The 16,712-nt window shown below is 42.7% G+C and overlaps 1 protein-coding gene across 1 annotated transcript in view; it reads left to right on the forward strand.

Annotated features, from left to right (window-relative positions):
- The first annotated feature begins 2,311 nt into the window (after window positions 1-2,311).
- RFX4 (regulatory factor X4) overlaps window positions 2,312-16,712 on the forward strand; it is a 143,778-nt gene continuing 129,377 nt past the window's right edge. The window contains exons 1-2 of the mRNA XM_032593803.1: window positions 2,312-2,468; window positions 8,383-8,469. Of these exons, the coding sequence (XP_032449694.1) occupies window positions 2,312-2,468; window positions 8,383-8,469 (244 nt within the window). The remainder of the gene's footprint in view (window positions 2,469-8,382; window positions 8,470-16,712) is intronic.

A 16,712-nucleotide genomic window follows, 5' to 3' on the forward strand; every position in this document is an offset into this window, starting at 1 on the left:
CTAAAGTTTATTTTTATTTGAGAGAGAGGGAGAGAGAGAGAGCAAGAGGGGGAGGGACAGAGAGAAAGGGAGACAGAATCCCAAGCATGCTCCGTACCAGCCAGCAGCACAGAGGCTGACGCAGGGCTCAAACTCAGGGACCGTGACATCATGACCTGAGCTGAAATCAAGAGTTGAAGCTTAACCGACGGAGCCACCCAGGCGCCCCTGCTTGTCAATTTTTTGAACGCATAATTCTTCAGCCAGCTTCAGGACCTTTGCACGTGATGTTCCTTCTGCCAGGAATACTCCTCCCTCCCTGTTTACCTGGGGGAGTAACATGATGCCTTCTTAATCTTTAGCTGTCAGTTTAATCCTACTTCCTCTGAGAAGCTTCCTTGACTCACGGATTAGACCAGACTCTCCCTCTCTCTCTCTCTTTCTCTCTCTCCCTCCCCCCCGTCCTTTGGCTCTCTTGGGAATTACATGTCTATTATTTAACAGCTGACTCTCACACTAAACTCTAACCTTCCCTGTGACAGACGCTGTCTGGTTTCCTGCTATGCCCCTGTTGTGTAGCACAGTGCCTGGCGCATGGTACTCCACAAATAGTTGAGAAAGCGGTAGTGAGTGGGATGAATGAATGTGCATCCCCTAGTAGGCTATGCTTCCCGAGCCAGTGCGGTTCAGGCCACTTGCTTCTTAGCACATTTGGGGTAAGTGTGCAGTTATTACTATCTCCGGCAAGTGCCTACACGCTTTTGGCCCTTCCTACCTCTGCCTCCATTTCCTGCTGCTCTCACTCATCCTCACGCTCTCCCACATACTGGTTTTCAAGCCCCTTCCTTCTCAGACCTCTGCCCTTGCTCCAACATCACCTCCTCCAGCAGGCCCTCAGTGTCCCGCTGCCTAAGACAGCACCCCCATCTCCCATTCAGTAGCTTCATTTTCCTCCTGACACTCATTGTGCCCTGGAGGCACCTTATTTGTTTTTGTCCCATCTCCACCACAGAATACAAGCTCCCTGAGAGCAGGGACCTTGTCTGCGATGTCTGTCACTAGAACCTCAGAGCCTGGCAAATGGTTGGTGCTAAAGCAGTATTTGGTGAACGAGGGAAGGAATGAATGAAGGGGCAGGGTGGGATGGCCCCCTGGAGGCAGGGCAGGGGCCCCTTCCTGGAACCCAGTGGCCCCTGGGGCAGGGCCTGTGGTGTTGCCATGGCAACCCACTGACCTAAGGCCCACCCCCCCACCCCCTGGAGAGGCCACACAGCTGCCCACTTCCTGGGCCCAGACTTTCCACGTGTTCCTGTGTGTCACCACTGTGGGGAGCCCAGGACAGAGGGAAAACGGGGCTGAGAGACAGAGAATGATGAAGAGGAAATCACACCCTGGTGCCTGGGGAGACAGGAGCGGGCCTTGTTGGCATGGTTCTACTGGTAATGGCCAGGGCCCCGGGGGGAGGGGAAGGGAGGGGAAGGGAGGGGGGACTAGGAGGCGTGCTGGTACCTCCAGGACCTGGGGCCTGGTCCTCCCTTGGCAGCTGCTAGTGAGTGTGACGTGTCAACTTTTTGATGTAGCATTTCTAAAGCTGTGAGTTCCTAAAATAGGCCCCAGCACAGTGCCCTGAAAGACTGTTGATACAAAGAATATGAATAACGCCTTCTATTAAAACCTGGTGACACTTTCTAAGTCAGGCGGCATTTTCTTCAGGTATTGCATAAGTCAAGAACTCCCTGTTCCCATCTAGTTCCTCAGAAACAAAGCTCGTCGTGTTCACTCCCCCACTGCTTCAAAATGACGGCTGGCTCCCAGCTGCCTGCTGGCTTCTTGGCCTGGTGGGCAAGGCCTTGGCAATCTGCTCCTCACAGACGCTCCCACCTGCCCCCTGCCCCTCCTCCTCCAGTCACCAGTCAGTGGACTCGTCCCCTGTCCCAGAACCCACTTTGGGCTTTTGACCATGACGTGGCCCTCCTGCCCTCTTTGGTCTGGCAGGTGCCTAATCCTTTAAGGACCAGCTGAAATGCCACCTCCTATGTGAAGGCCAAGATGGAAGCTCCCTTCTCTGTGATTCCGTTGCGCCTTATTAGAATAAGAGACCTGCCCCTGGTTACTGCTGGCTCCTCGAGGCAGTGTGTCCCAGTGAGAGCAAGCCAGCCTCAGAGGCAGACAGACCTGACCCAGCTCGGCCACCACCTCACTGGCTGGCTTTACCCAGCTTCTCTGAGTCTCTGTTCCTCCTCAGGGATTGGAATTTGTTGAGTCTCTGCTTCAGGGTTGCCGTGGGGAGTAGAGAGGAGGCATATGAAGCAGGGGGACTGATGTGGGGGAAATGCCCGACATAAATGCTGAACTGTCTGTCCTCATTACTCGGCGTGAGCTCCTGGTGGACAGAGACCATGCTTTCCTCACCTTCCCATGGCCCACAAAGCCAACCATGCGAAGTGCTTCACCTGTAGTATTTCAGTTAATCTTTGGAAACTTGGAAGGTAGGGCTTTTTGGAAAGCTCAGGAATCATTCCGATGTTACATAGCTAGGAAGTGGCAAGGCTGGGATTTGAAATCCAGTTGTCGTAACTGTGAACTCCACACACTTCCCAGCCTGCTTCTGTCCTCTCTTTCATCTGGTACTGTCTCTCCCTTGGTCACTCTGTCAACCACTGAACCTTCTTGCCGTCCCTTGTCCCATGATCGTGGGTCACCCATGATCTCCCCTCAGGGCCTTGGCCTCTGTGGTCCCCTCCCTGTGAGCCTCCCTCACTGTACTCAGTCTGTGCTCAAATGCTGCTGCTTCTCAGAGGCCTTCCTGGGATGAGGGTGCTTTCCTTCATCCTGTTCTCTCATCCTACTTTGCTTCGTCACAACCCATCACCACCAGCTGTGAGCCTGACACTGTGCCAGGCTCTGGGGGACTAAGCATGGAAAAGACAGACATTGTTGTTAGAAGTTATATTTTTAAGGTAGGGAAAATAAAGAATAAAACAAGAATACATAAACAAGATATTCTCAGGTCCAGAGACCTTGGTCCACCAGCGATATCTTGCTGTGATATATTGGCTCCCTGTTAAAATGTATTTGTCATCTTCTGTTACAACTTTACATGAAGGCACTTGATAATTATTTGCAAAATGAACGAATGGGTGGATGGATAGCCTAAGCCTAGAGTGACTTGTCTGTGCCCAGTATGAATTAGCAAGTAGAATAAGCATAGGCCTTGAGATTGAAGATCTGGGTTTGAATTCTGACTTTGATCCCTCTGACTGTGTGTGACCTCAGCCAAACCACTGTCCTGGTCTGGACTCCAGTTTCCTGATGTGTAAAGGGGGGTGAATTTCTGTCTCATGAGGTGGACTGTGAAGTTCAGATCGGTTTCTCATGTCAGTGCACTCTGTAAACTTCAAGGATTACCTGGCTTTGGACTGCCATCTTGCCCAGTTTCTCCTGCCAGACCAATATTGCTCTGAGCCTGGGGCGTGCTGGGTCCCTGATGCAGATACTTCCTAGTTGTTCTTTGCTACTGCAAACGGAATCAAACCTTCTATGAAATCCAGTCTAAAGTGGGGAGTCATGAAGATCTGCCTTTAAGGAGTGCGGGGTAAACTCCTTGGAAAGTGAAAATCCACAAGTCCTGATTGGCATCCTCCTTCCTGCCCGTGATCCCAGATGAGTCAGATGTAGTGATGCTTCTCAGCCCAGGAGCCGACACTCACAGCCGTCAGTACATCCTGTTGGGAACTTAGAGCAAGTTTGGTTCTTACTAAAAGATCAGATGATTTTTGTGGATCAAGAAAGAGGCAGTTGGGAGCAGGGAGATTAGCCAAGTGTGAACGGAGCTCTCCTCCTGTGTCCCAGGACCCAGCGCCCGTACAGCAGTGTGATCACAGTCTGCCTTGGGTTAGCACCTCTGCTTCAAGCCTCAGTTTTCATGTCTATAAACAGAGATATTAATACATACCACATACTGTTGTTCTGAGATCCCTTTAATTTAAACCATGTATGTGAAAATGCCTTGCAGAAGACCTGGCATACAGTAGGAACTTAATGTTATTTTTCAAAAAAAAAAGCAAGGCATTCAATGACACATATTATTGGGCAATATCTACAGGGACGGTCACAGTGCCAGCCTCTGGGTACAAGGTGGGCAGAAAGGCCAGGGTCCTTGCACTCATGAGTTTGGGGAGTAGCATCTGCCTCGCTTTCTAGATGGCAGCTGCAGGGCAGAAGCCAGTCTTCATGTCTGTTTCACTCACAGCTTTTTATTGTAGCTTTTTCTATCTAGAAGGTACAACACAGACATTGGTTGAAAATTGCTTTCTGTATTTGGAAGATCACCTTTGATGTGTTGTACTATTTCATGCCTTATGTGGTAGAAAAAAAAATTAGGAAATTCTATAGGTAGTGGATGTGTCTGCTTATAAGCTGTGCATTCTTTGATGTCATGTGTGTCAATAATGTAACATTTATTGAGACCATCCTATAGGAAAAACTTCATACCAGGTGAAGTGAGAGTCAAAAGAAATAGAGTAACATGGACTTCATTCTTAAGATATTTAGGACCTAAACAGAAGGGCCTGTTATGTATAACAAAGGCTGGCAAAGAGATATGTGAATGAATTTAGCAAAAATTGTAATATGTAAGTAGAACGTTAGCAGAAGTTCGAATGCAAGGCAGACTGTGATCAGTGATACAGTATTGGCACCGGGTGCTAGAGCCCGCGTGGAATGTAGGAGCAGGGAGCTCAGCCCACACTGGGAGAGAGCTTACTGGTTACGGACTAAGTCTGAATGCCGATCTGCCTCTTACTAGCTGGGTGACTTTGGACAAGTCACCTAATGTCACTGAACCTTAATTTTTTTAATACCACCTACCTCAAGGTTGTTATGAGGATTAAGTATGATGGTATACATGCATAATGCTTAGCCCATAAAGACCCAAGGTATGGCAGCCTTTATTATTATTTTTAAATCACATAATCTACAAATAAATTAGTTAGATGAACAATGCACCTTATTAAAAATTCGGTATACCTATCATTCTGGTTGAGTAACTCTTGATCTTTGCAAGACCAAAATACACTGTTAGTAGTTTTAAAGTATATACATTTTACTTCGTATTACCTCTTTTTACCTAAAAAGAAGCCTTCCAATCATATGGAGCAGCCTGACTTAGGGGACATGAGTTAGAGATGCTGCTGCTGAGAGCCCCATTTGGGAAGAGGACAAAGGTCAAAGAGCACCTGTGGATCCAAGGCCTGTGGCCTGTTTAGACGTCTCACTTTCATATGTGCAGTCTGGAATGTAAGACCTTTGAATGCTCTGAAAACTCCACATGTCCAGAGCAGCAGAGGTGATGGTTCCGCCATATTATCTTTGGCACTGCTCAGACCATGGTCTGGACCCTCAGAGTTCATCCTGGATGGCACATGTTCAAATAGATATTGATTAACTAGAAGACAGCCAGATGCAGGTGAACTGGATGGCAAAGATGTGGGAACAATTCCTTCTGAGCAAGAGCCAAAACAAGTGAGGTACTTTGACCAGAAAAATGGAGCCATGGTGGCTATCTGCTCATATCTGCCATGTGCAGGACAGGCCACACTTACTCTGTGTTGCCCCGGGGAGAAGGACAGGGTAGCAGAGTGGCCACAGGCACAAGTGATGATGTCAGACCTGAGAAGGAGCAGGGGGTGGAGGAAAGGGTAATTTGGTGACATTCTGTTTCTTTCCTGGTGCTTCCGGCCCTCTCTCTCTTCTCATAACCCTGCTCTCATCTCTCTCCAGTGTTGGGCAACATGGGGGAGAGGCACATCATCTGGAAAGTTCTTCCTCGACTTGGGCTCTTGTGGGCTGGTGTTGCACTGTCTTGGCCCTTGGTGTTCAGAGCCAGCTCCCCTCCGGAATGTTACCGTGAGTTCTTCAGAGACTGTCACACCAACCACTGGGGGTTCTCACCTGCAGGAATAGGCCCTTCCGAGGACTCCAAATTTAACAGGCCTCATCTGGCACAGGCAAATGGGTGAGAGGGAGAGTGTTTCTCTTAGTTCCCTGTGTCTGCTGAAAAGAGTGTGTGTATTTGTGTGTGCATGTGTGCATGTGCGAGCGTGTGCATGCCCACACGCATATGAGAGTAACTAGATGTGAATATCTCACTAGGAAGACCAGGGCTGGTCCAGAACAATAGCAATTGCTTTTGGTGGTGTGGTTTGGCGGAGGAAGGGGCTGCAGATTTCAGTAGCTGCCATCCAAAAGCAGCCACGGCTGTTGCCAAGGAAATTGTGCCAGAACTCCAAGGGATTAGAAGATCCGAGTGGAGATATTCTGGAGACTCCTGAAAAGAATTCTGGAGATTTGTATCCAGATGCATCTTTGGAGGCGACGTGATGACGAACACCCCACCTTGCGCCGTCCCAGCTTTGAAAACATCACAAGCCATTTGTTTCTACGTTGCGCGGCTGATGTCTGGAAGGGGCGGTGTTTTCATGTTTTGAATTTCTCTGTTGCTCAGTGTTTCCTCAGAAATACCAGATTTCCATTTCCTCTGAACAAGCTGGCTCCTGTTCCTCCCCTTGGATATTTCCCCTTACTTATTTACCATTTAGGGAGCAGCTTTTAAAAGAGCAGTTTGTTGGGATATAAAAGAAAAAACCCAACATGTCTCCCTGCGTCCCCCCACCCCCACCCCATAGCTCACTCGTCAGCATCAGCATGGTTTCTTTTGAGAATATGTTTCCCAAGATGTTAACTAATGATCTTGGCCTTGGCCTTTTGAGCTACGTGGAGTCACATTACTTAATCTAAACTTCAGTTGCTTTCTAGGAAAAAAATGGGAGTGAAAATCTTTTCTTCTGGAAGTTGTTGCCCGACTTCAACAGGATAACATATGTAAAGGGCCTGGCATATTAGAACAGGTGTTCAGTAAATGCCAGCTCCTATATTATAAAGCCGGCAATGGGAGACTGCACTGTTCAGAAGCACATGGCCATAGGTCTAGTCAGCTCTGCTCTAACACCACATATGCATTCCTAAAACTCCTAACTGAGCTTGGTGCCCTGCAAAACTGCACAATAAAAACCACAGCGTTGATTAGAAAAATAAACTAGGGGCATAACACTCAAAACCTTTGTCAGTGACACATTTAAAAAACTGGAACGTAATGAAGACGATAGCATAGTTTTGCACATGTTAATGGTTAAGAGGTACACAAATACAATGAATATGACACTTCACCTTGGAAAAGCCCTGAAAGCCTTGAAAGCCCCAAAAGCCCTGCTTTTGGAAGCAGATGTCAGAAAGGCTGCAGCTTGTGAGTTACTATGAAGTGATAAAACATGGGTTACCCAGGCAGGTGTGGTTCATAACACATGTGGTGAACTAAAGTAACTGGTAGATGGCCGAGGTGTGAGCACGTGTGGATTCTGCATATTCCTGTGGGCTTCAGTGCAGCTATGTGTGCTTTTCTGCATTCCCCTGATGCTTCTTAGGCAAGAAATTGAGCATAAGCAAACATGAAGTTTGCTCTCTGCTCAAATCATTCCCCAATGTATTACTTGCACTGGAACACATTCTTATTTTCAAAACAAGCATTCTAGCAGAACTGACTGTACTTAGCTGATGTTGAATGAATGAATGCATGCATGCATCCATGCATGCATGCATGCATGCATGTAGCTGGTCCAGACAATGGAATAAGCATTACGCCACAGTGTGGAAAGTACTTTTGTAGACTTTGGAATTGGATTAAAAGAACATAGTCTTTTGAATTTTAAAAGTCCTACATATCTATTGTAGAGTTTTTAATATGTCCTCCCGCAGTGGCTTTTCGGCCTGTGCTTGGAAGTGCCCCTTCGAGGGTCCCCGGGCAAAGGGTAGTGAGCTATAAGGTTCCCTGCCCTCTTTCTCCACTTCAACCAGAGCCCTCAGGGTTTTATCTGCTTTCCTTTTTGTTTTTGTTTAAATAAAGTGTTCTGCTGCTAACTTACCATCTGCAAACCACCACCAGTGATTTAGTTGACCAAACTTTGTTTTACAAACAACTTCTCAGGAACGTATCTTCTTTGCAAAGACAGATAATTCTCAGTTGGTACTGTTGGGCTGTGAATACTCCAGAAGTAGTAGAATCTGACCAGGAAATACTCAAGTGAGCTTCAATCACCATTTTGTCTCCAACTACTCAGCAAAGGCTCATCAGCAATGGTGGCTGCTGTGGGGCTTCATTGAAAGTCAAATTCCAGTCGGGGCCAGTCTCAGATGAAAGCTGATGGGCAATTGAATCTAATGTGTTTATGATGTTCTTGTCTCTTCACAAACACCAACAGCATTTCTGCAATTCTGTGATTTTCTTTCCTCTTTCTCTCTTTCTTTCTGTTTTTGTTTCTTTTTTTGTTTTTTGTTTTTTTTTTTTAGAGAGCTGGATTGAAAGATGTCTCAATGAAAGTGAAAACAAACGTTATTCCAGCCACACATCTCTGGGGAATGTTTCTAATGATGAAAGTAAGTGCTTGAAACTCATTCTTCCACAATGTCCTAGACATGGCCAGTGTCCTCGTGGGAGGGATAGTGCTTCTTAAATGCTAGGCTGGGGCATGTCACCTGGAACAAGAGACTCTGAAGCCATTTATGGAATACGTTAGGCCCTCCCTGGTATATTCTGTGGTGGGGAGTGTAATGTAGTCAGGTAGCCACAGAAATGGGGACACAGCAGACACTTGCTGTTTACATGTTCATATTGTCTAAGTCCTCAGAGAGACCCGATTACAGTGATGCCCCATTTGGGCAAATGTGGACCCTGGATGGGAAATGGGAAAGGCCATTCTCGGTGTCACTGTAGATGTGGGATTAAAGTAGGGTGTCATGGCACCATTGTTTCAGAGTCATGAATGCCCTTGCTCTTTGAAAGTACAGATTTTTCCGGGGTCTTGGACTAGAGAATTGGAGTTAATGGGCCGATATAAACTGCTGTGTTTACACCTTTTCTTGGGTTATGTTAGATTGGGTCTTCTGGGTGCCTCATATTAAGAGAGAAGACTAAGTGGGACTTGTACTTGCTCCCTAAACACTAAAAAAGGGGACAGCTCATTGTAAATGTAATTCCCAGCAGGGACAGGTGTCCTCCCTTGGCTGGTAATGTGCATCTCCTTAGTGCAGGTTTCTCAAAGCATGGCCAGGGACACCTGCTCCATAAGCCCCAATGGTGCTTGCTAGATACTCTGAACAGCCTTCTTCTGGAGTCCCTTCCGATATTAGCATTCTGTCATCACGATTTTGCTTCATTTTATAAAGCTGAGATAAATTGAACATAAAATACATAAATCTTATGTGAATGGTCTGATGAATATCCTTTTGCCCCCATTTTGTCTCTACCTATGTAACCATCAACCAGAAAAGAGAACATTTATAGCACCCTGGGAAGTTCCTTCATGTTTCATCCCTATGAATAAGTACTGTCCTGAATTTTATCACTATGGTTTGCTTTTGCCTGTTTCTGAAACATTATATAAATGGACTTACAGAGTCTGCATTCTTTTGTCTGTGGCTCTTTTCACTCAATGTCTGTGTCATGTAGCCATGCTGGTGTATGTAGTACTTTTTCATTGTCATATAGTATTCCATTGTATGCATATACGACGGTTTACACATCCATTTAAATGTTGATGGTATTTAAATTGTCTCTTTTTTTTAATTCTTAACATCTCTGAGCATTCTTTGTTTTACTGTGCTAATATATGTGTAACGTAAAATTGACCATTTTAACCATTTTAAACGTACACTTGGTGGCATTAAGTACATTCACCTTGTGCAGCCATTGCTGCCATCCATCTCCAAAACGTTTTTCATCTTCCCAAACTGAAGCTTTAACAATAACTCCCCATTCCTTCTCCCTCCAGTCCCTGGCAATTACTATTCTACTTTCTGACTCTATGAATTTGACTATATAAAATAGAGGGACGCCTGGGTGGCTCAGTCAGGTAAGCGTCCAACTTTGGCTCATGATCTCACTGTTCCTGAGTTTGAGTCCCACGTTGGGCTCTGTGCTCACAGCTCAGAGCCTGGAACCTGCTTCAGATTCTGTCTCCCTCTCTTTCTGCCCCTACCTTGCCTGCAGTCTCTCTGTCTCTCAAAAAGAAATAAACATTTAAAAAAATTAAAAAATAGAATCACATAGTATTTGTTTTTATGTAACTGGCTTATTTCACTTATTTCAGGCTTCATCCATACTGCAGCATGTATCAGGAATTCCATTTTATGTATATTCCCCGTTTGGTTTATCCATTCATCCATTGATAGACATTTGGGTTGTTTCCACTTTTTGGCTATTGCAAATGATACTGCTATGAACATGGATGTACAAATGTCTGTTCAAATTCCTGCTTTCTGTCTTTTGAGTATATACCCGGGAGTGGAATTGCTGGACATATGGTAATTCTATTTTTAATATCTTGAGTTATCACCATACTGCTTTCCCCAGCAGCTGCACCATTTTGTATTACCGTTAGAAATGCATAAACATTCCAGTGTTTCCACATTCTTGCCAATACTTGTGATTTTCTGTGTTTTTTTTAAAATAATCATCCTAATGCGTGCAAAATGGCATCTCATGATTTTGATTTGTATTTTATTTCCCTAGTGATTAGTGATGTTGAGCATCTTTTCATTTACTTATTAATCATTTGTATATTGTCTTTGGAGAAATGTCTGTTCAGTCTTTTATCCATTTTTTATTTGAATTGTTTTTTTCTTGTTACTGAATTGTTGGAATTCTTTATATATTTTGCATATTAACCCTTTATCAGATATGTGATTTACAAATATTTTCTTCCATTCCATGGGTTGCCTTTTACTCTGTTACCTGTGTAACATTGATGCACAAAAGTTTTTAATTTTGATGTAGCCTAGCTTATCCAATTTTCTTTTGTTGTCTGTACTGTTGGTGTCAGACCCAAGAAATCATTGCCAAATCCAACACCAGGAAGATTTTCCTGTATGAGAGTTGTATAGTTTTGTCTCTTATGTTTAGGTCTTTGATCTTCTTTGAGTTAATTTTTTATATGGCATAAGGTAAGAGTCCACAAATTCTTTTTTTTTTTTTTTTTTTTTTTTTGCATGTGGATATCTAGTTTTCCCAGCACCATTTGTTGAAAACTGTTCTTCATTAATGGTCTTGACATCTTTGCTAAAAATCATTTAACCATGTATGTGAGGGTCTATTCCTAGTCTCTCTATTCTATTCTATTCTATTCTATTCTATTCTATTCTATTGGTCTGTATGCCTATCTTTATGCCAACACCACACTATTTTGAAACTGTAGCTTTGTATTAAGTTGTGTATGTGTGTGTGTGTGTGTGTGTGTGTATGTGTGTGTGATCTTCTTGCCTAATTGCTCTGACTAGGCCTTCCAGGACTGTGTTAAATAAAAGTGGCAAAAGTGAGCATCTTTGTTTGTTCCTGATTTTAGAGGAAAAGTTTTCAGGCTTTCACCATTGAGTATGATGTTTACCATGAATTAATTGTTCATATAGGCTTTTAGTGTGTTGAAATAGCTTTCTTCTATTCCTATTATTGTTGAGTGTTTTTATCATGATAGGGTGTTAAATTCTGCCAAATGCTTGTTTTGCATCCATTGAGATGATCATGTGGCTATCCTGTTAGTACAGTGTACTCCACTGATTGATTTTTCTATGTTGAACCATCCTTGCATTCTAGGAAGAAAAAACTGCAGCTGGTCATGGTGTACAATGCTTTAACACACTGTCGAATTCTGTTTGCTAGTATTTTGTTGAGGGTTTTTGCATTAATATTCATGAGGGCTGTGGATCCAAAGTTTTCTTTCCTTGTAGTGTCTTTGCCTGGCCTTGGTATGAGGGTAATGCAGGCCTCATAGAATGAGTTTGGAAGTGTTCCCTCCTCTTGCATTTTTTGGGAGAGCTTGAGAAGGACTAATAAACATTCTTGCAGATATCCTCTTTTGTGATCTGCCTGTTCACATCGTTTGCCTGTTGGTTTCTTTTTAAGTTGTGCTGTTTGTCTTTTCCTTAATGATTTGTAAGAGTTGTTTTTATATTCCTAGTAGGAGATGTTTGTCAAAAGTATTGCAAACATCTCTCAGTTTGTAGTCTGCCTTTCTTTCTCTTAGTGGCATCTTTTGGTGAACAGAAGTTCTTTGTTCGAATAGCATCCAGTTTGTCAGTGTCTTTCTTTCGTTGTTAGTGCTTTTTGTTTTGTATTAAGAAATCTTTGCCTACCCCTGGGTCATTAAGATATTTTTCATGTTATCAATTTTTAATAAAATTGATCTTTTCAAAGATCCAACTTTTAGCCTTGTTTTTCTCAACTGACATCTTTTTTCTATTTCTTTTATTTCTGCTTCTCTCCTGTATATTGTTTCTCTTTCTTCTATTTTCTTTGAGTTTAATGTTTTGTCTTTTTCTAGCTTTTGAGACAGACTCTTAGATCATTGATTTCAACCTTTTCTGAGATAGGCACTTAAAGTTACAAATTTTCCTCTAAGCACTGCTTAAGTGCATCCCATAATTTTTCATACTTCCATTATCATTCATTTAAACTCATGTTCTCATATTTATTGTGATTTCTTCTTTTTACTCTTGGTTTATTTAGAAATCTATTGCTTAATTTTCCAAACATTGGCTATTTCCTAGTTATCTTTCTGTTATTGTTTTCTGTTGTAATTCCACTGTGGTCAGAGAACATATTCTGCCCAATTTCAATATTTGAAATTGTCAAGACTTGCTTTTTGTCCTGACAGATGGTTTATTTTGGCAAATGTCCATGTAGACTCATAAAGAATGTGTATTCAAGATATGGATGAAGTCAGATCAAGCTGTTAATGGTATATCTTTTTTTAATCTTCCTATTTCCAACCTTTATGAATTCAATATTAAGGTTTTTAATATGTGTTTGAAAAAATCCCCTATGACAATCTATATCTAAATTGGAATATTTAGATCATTTAATGTAACGCATTTAAGTTAAATTACACTTTTGGGCTTAAATCAACAAATGTAGTATTTAATTTTGATTTGTCACATCTGTCTTTATTTTTTTGTGCCTTTTTTGAGAGGGATGGTGCAGTTTAAAATTTTTTCTTTGACGTTTTCCTCTGCTGACTTTCCAATGACATAGTCTTTACTAGTGGCTATCTTTGGGGTTACGACATGCACCCCTCCTCTCACGTCTGCCTCACGTCACTCCTCCAGTTTCAAGCCCAGTGCACAAACACACACACACTTGAACCCCATTTACCTCTCTCCCGCCCTCTGTACTGTTGCCTTAATGTATTTTACTTCTACGTTTTAAGCCCCATAAGACATTGCTATTGTTGTTTTAAATAGTCAATATTTATTTTTATTTATTCACATATTGACCCTTTCCAGGGCTCTTGATTCCTATCAGAAAGTCTGTGCTTCCACTGGGGATCATTTTTACTTCAAGCCAAAAAAACAACTTTCGTATTTTGGGTAGTGCAGTATAGTGTAGTATAGAGCATGAAAAATATCTTTATTTCACCTGTGTTTTTAAACATTTTTTAAAAATGTTTATTCATTTTTGAGAGACAGAGAGAGACAGAGTGTGAGTGGGAGAGGGGCAAAGAGAGGGGCAGACACAGAATGTGAAGCAGGCTTCAGGTTCTGAGTTGTCAGCTCAGAGCCCAATGCAGGGCTCAAACCCACGAACCATGAGATCATGACCTGAGCCAAAGTCAGACACTTAATTGACTGAGCCACCCAGGCACCCCTTCACCTGTGTTTTGTTATATTTATTTATTTATTTTGAGAGAGAGCAAGCAAGAGAGAGCAGGGGAGGGGCAGAGAGAGAGGGAGAAAGAGAATCCCAAGCAGAATCTCCACTGTGTGTGGAGCCTAACATTGGGCTCAGGCCTACAACCGTGAGATCATGACCTGAGCAAAACCATTAACTTACTCAGCCACCCAGGTGCCCCTCACTTGTATTTTTAAAGGACATTTTTGCTGGATATAGAATTCTAGGTTGGGAAGTGGGTTTTTTGTTGTTTTTTTAACCCCCTTTCACTACTTTAAAGTTGTCATTTGATGGTCTTCTGGCTTCCAAAAATTAGTCATCAGACTTATTTTTACCCCTTTAAATACAATATGTCTTTTTGTCTCTGGCTGCCTTTAAGATTTTTTTTTTTTTTTTTTTTGCTCTTTAGTTTCCAGCACTTTGACTACAAGGTGTAGATACGGTTTTCTTATAGTTTTTCTTCTTGGGGTTCACTGAACTTCTTGAACCTGTGAATTGTTGTTCATAAAATTGGTAAAATTCTTGGCTGCTGTCTGTTCAAATATTTTTTCTGCCCCATTCTCTCTTACCTTCTTCTGGGACTCCAGTTAGATGAATACTAAACCTTTTGACAGTACCTACATTTCTTATGCTCTGCTCTGATTTGTCCATTTTTCACTCTTTGTACCTCAGTTTGGTATTTGCTGTTGACTTCCCTTTCAGTTCTCAAATCTCATTTTCTGTTCTGTGCCACCTGGTGGTAAGCCTATCCAAGTGACCTTAATTTAAGATAGTGTATTATTTTTTTCTATGGTAGATGTCCTTTTGATTCTTCTTTTTTTTTTTCCCCAAATCTCAGTTGATATTTTCCTTTTTTTATCTGTTGTATCCATCATTTCCTCTATCGTGACCATCTTTTCCTCTCTCCTTAGCCATATTAACCATTGTTATTTTAAAGTTTCTGTCTGGTAACTCTGATTTTTGAGTCATCTCTGTATTAACTTCTATGATTGGGATTTTTCTATGGATTTCAAGTTTTTGGTCCTGTTTTTCAGGATGCCTTATAGTTTTTGATTTGATGTTGGACGCAAAGATGGAGAGGCTTTGGGTGAATTACATTAACTTACCCCGAAGGGTGTTAAATTTTGTTGTAACAGGCAGGTAGAACACCAGCAGGTCTCCTCGATCCTGTCAAGCTTTGGTTAAGTCTGGTATGTTTTAGTCTTGTCTGTGCTACTAGGAAGTGGTCTCTACTCCTAGCTCAGAGCCTTTCTGGGTCATAGCTAAAATCTCTGGGTGTTTACCAAGTTCCTTCTACCTGACCTAGCTTGAATTTCAACCTCTGACTCCCCTGCTAATCAGTGATCAGTTCTTCAGTCTCTAAGCTGATGTCTTCTCAGTTTTTTGGTTTCTCACTGTATGAGTGAGTGGGCTAAAAATTTGAGGGGAATTTGAATGCAAGTGTGTGTGTTTCCTCCTATTGTGTGTCTTCTCTGGAACATTGTTGCTTAGATCTGACCCTTTGTCATCCCCAGCTCTGACTCGAGCCTAACAGACCACACTCCTTGCTTGGGTTCTGTTTCCTGGTGCAGCAGTTGAGAAGCATCCCCAGGGAAACCCAGTGTGAATGTGGAGGGCACATCCTGTGTTTCCTTTCTCTCAAAGCCTATGGCTTCTCTAGTCCTGTCTGCATTGATTGCTCTCCAATGTCTTCAAACAGTTGTTCTAGCTTTTACAGTTGTTTCAGTCAATGAGTGAGCTGTCTCATCATGGAGAGATTGGAAGTCTGGTTATCGTCTACTTTAGATAGGGAAATTGAGACTTAAACTGGTGAAGTGACTTTCTAAGATTGCACAGCAAGTCCATGCCAGGGCTCAGTCTAGAATAGGGGCCACCTGACTCTACCTGGATAAAAGAACAAAAAAGTTACAGTTCACATGTTTTTATTTTCAAAATACAAAAATTACATTAAAAGATAGATCCCCTGGCTTTGAGGCATGTGTGTATATATTTGGAAAGTCTAAGAAAAAATATATGAGGAAGAAAAATAACCGCCTCTAATCTCACTGCCCAGAGGCAACCACTCCTGATATCCTTCTAGTCTTTCTTCCCAAGCATATATTGTTAAGCACACGTCTCTATATGTATATGCTCATAGTTTCAGGGATATATGCCTGTCATCCACTGAGCAATGACAAGTGCTCTAATTCCATTACCTCGTTCACATCTCACAACAGTCTTAGGAGGTAGCTTATAATGAGCTTCATCTTGCACATTTGAAAACTAAGGCTCAAAGGAGTTAAGTAATTCGCTCCACATTACATAGCTGGTGAGTGGTAGAGCTAGGATTTGAACCCAGGTCTGTATGTCTGCCTTTGAACGTTGGCCATTTCATCTAGCACCCTTCTGCATCTCAGAAGGCAGTGCTTTGAAGACTTGGCATCACGGATTTCATAACTTGTCCACAGGAATACCAGGACCAGAGCTAAGAGTGCTCTCAGTGGCTGATGGGTATGTCGGTACTTGTCTGTGTCTTGTCACATCTTCTACTAGACTGGAGGCTCCTGAGAACAGTTGTGGGGTTCACTGTTGTATCCCCAGGGCCTGGTACATAGAGGAGGGCTTAGGAGGTGGTTGAAGTTATTAAAAAAAAAATCCTCTCCGATTTACTATTTTAAGAATGCTCTGGATTGTGAGAAATCTGACCGTGGTTTAAACAATGTAGGTATTTATTATCTTATTTAACTAAAAGATGGGAGGTAGGAGGTTTCAGGGTTTATTTAACAGCTCAATATCATCCCGGACCCAGACTCTGTGTGTCTTACTATAAAATCCTCCTGAATTGTTAGCTTTTGTCCTCCTGTTAATATCTCATGGTCACAAGCTGTTTAAAAAAGAATTTTCTAAATGTTTATTTAGTTTTGAGAGAGAGAGAGAGACAGAGTGGAGCAGGGGAGGGGCAGAGAGAGAGGGAGACACA

This window comes from Lynx canadensis, chromosome B4 (genome assembly GCF_007474595.2).
Source record: "Lynx canadensis isolate LIC74 chromosome B4, mLynCan4.pri.v2, whole genome shotgun sequence".
Lineage (NCBI taxonomy): Eukaryota > Metazoa > Chordata > Mammalia > Carnivora > Felidae > Lynx > Lynx canadensis.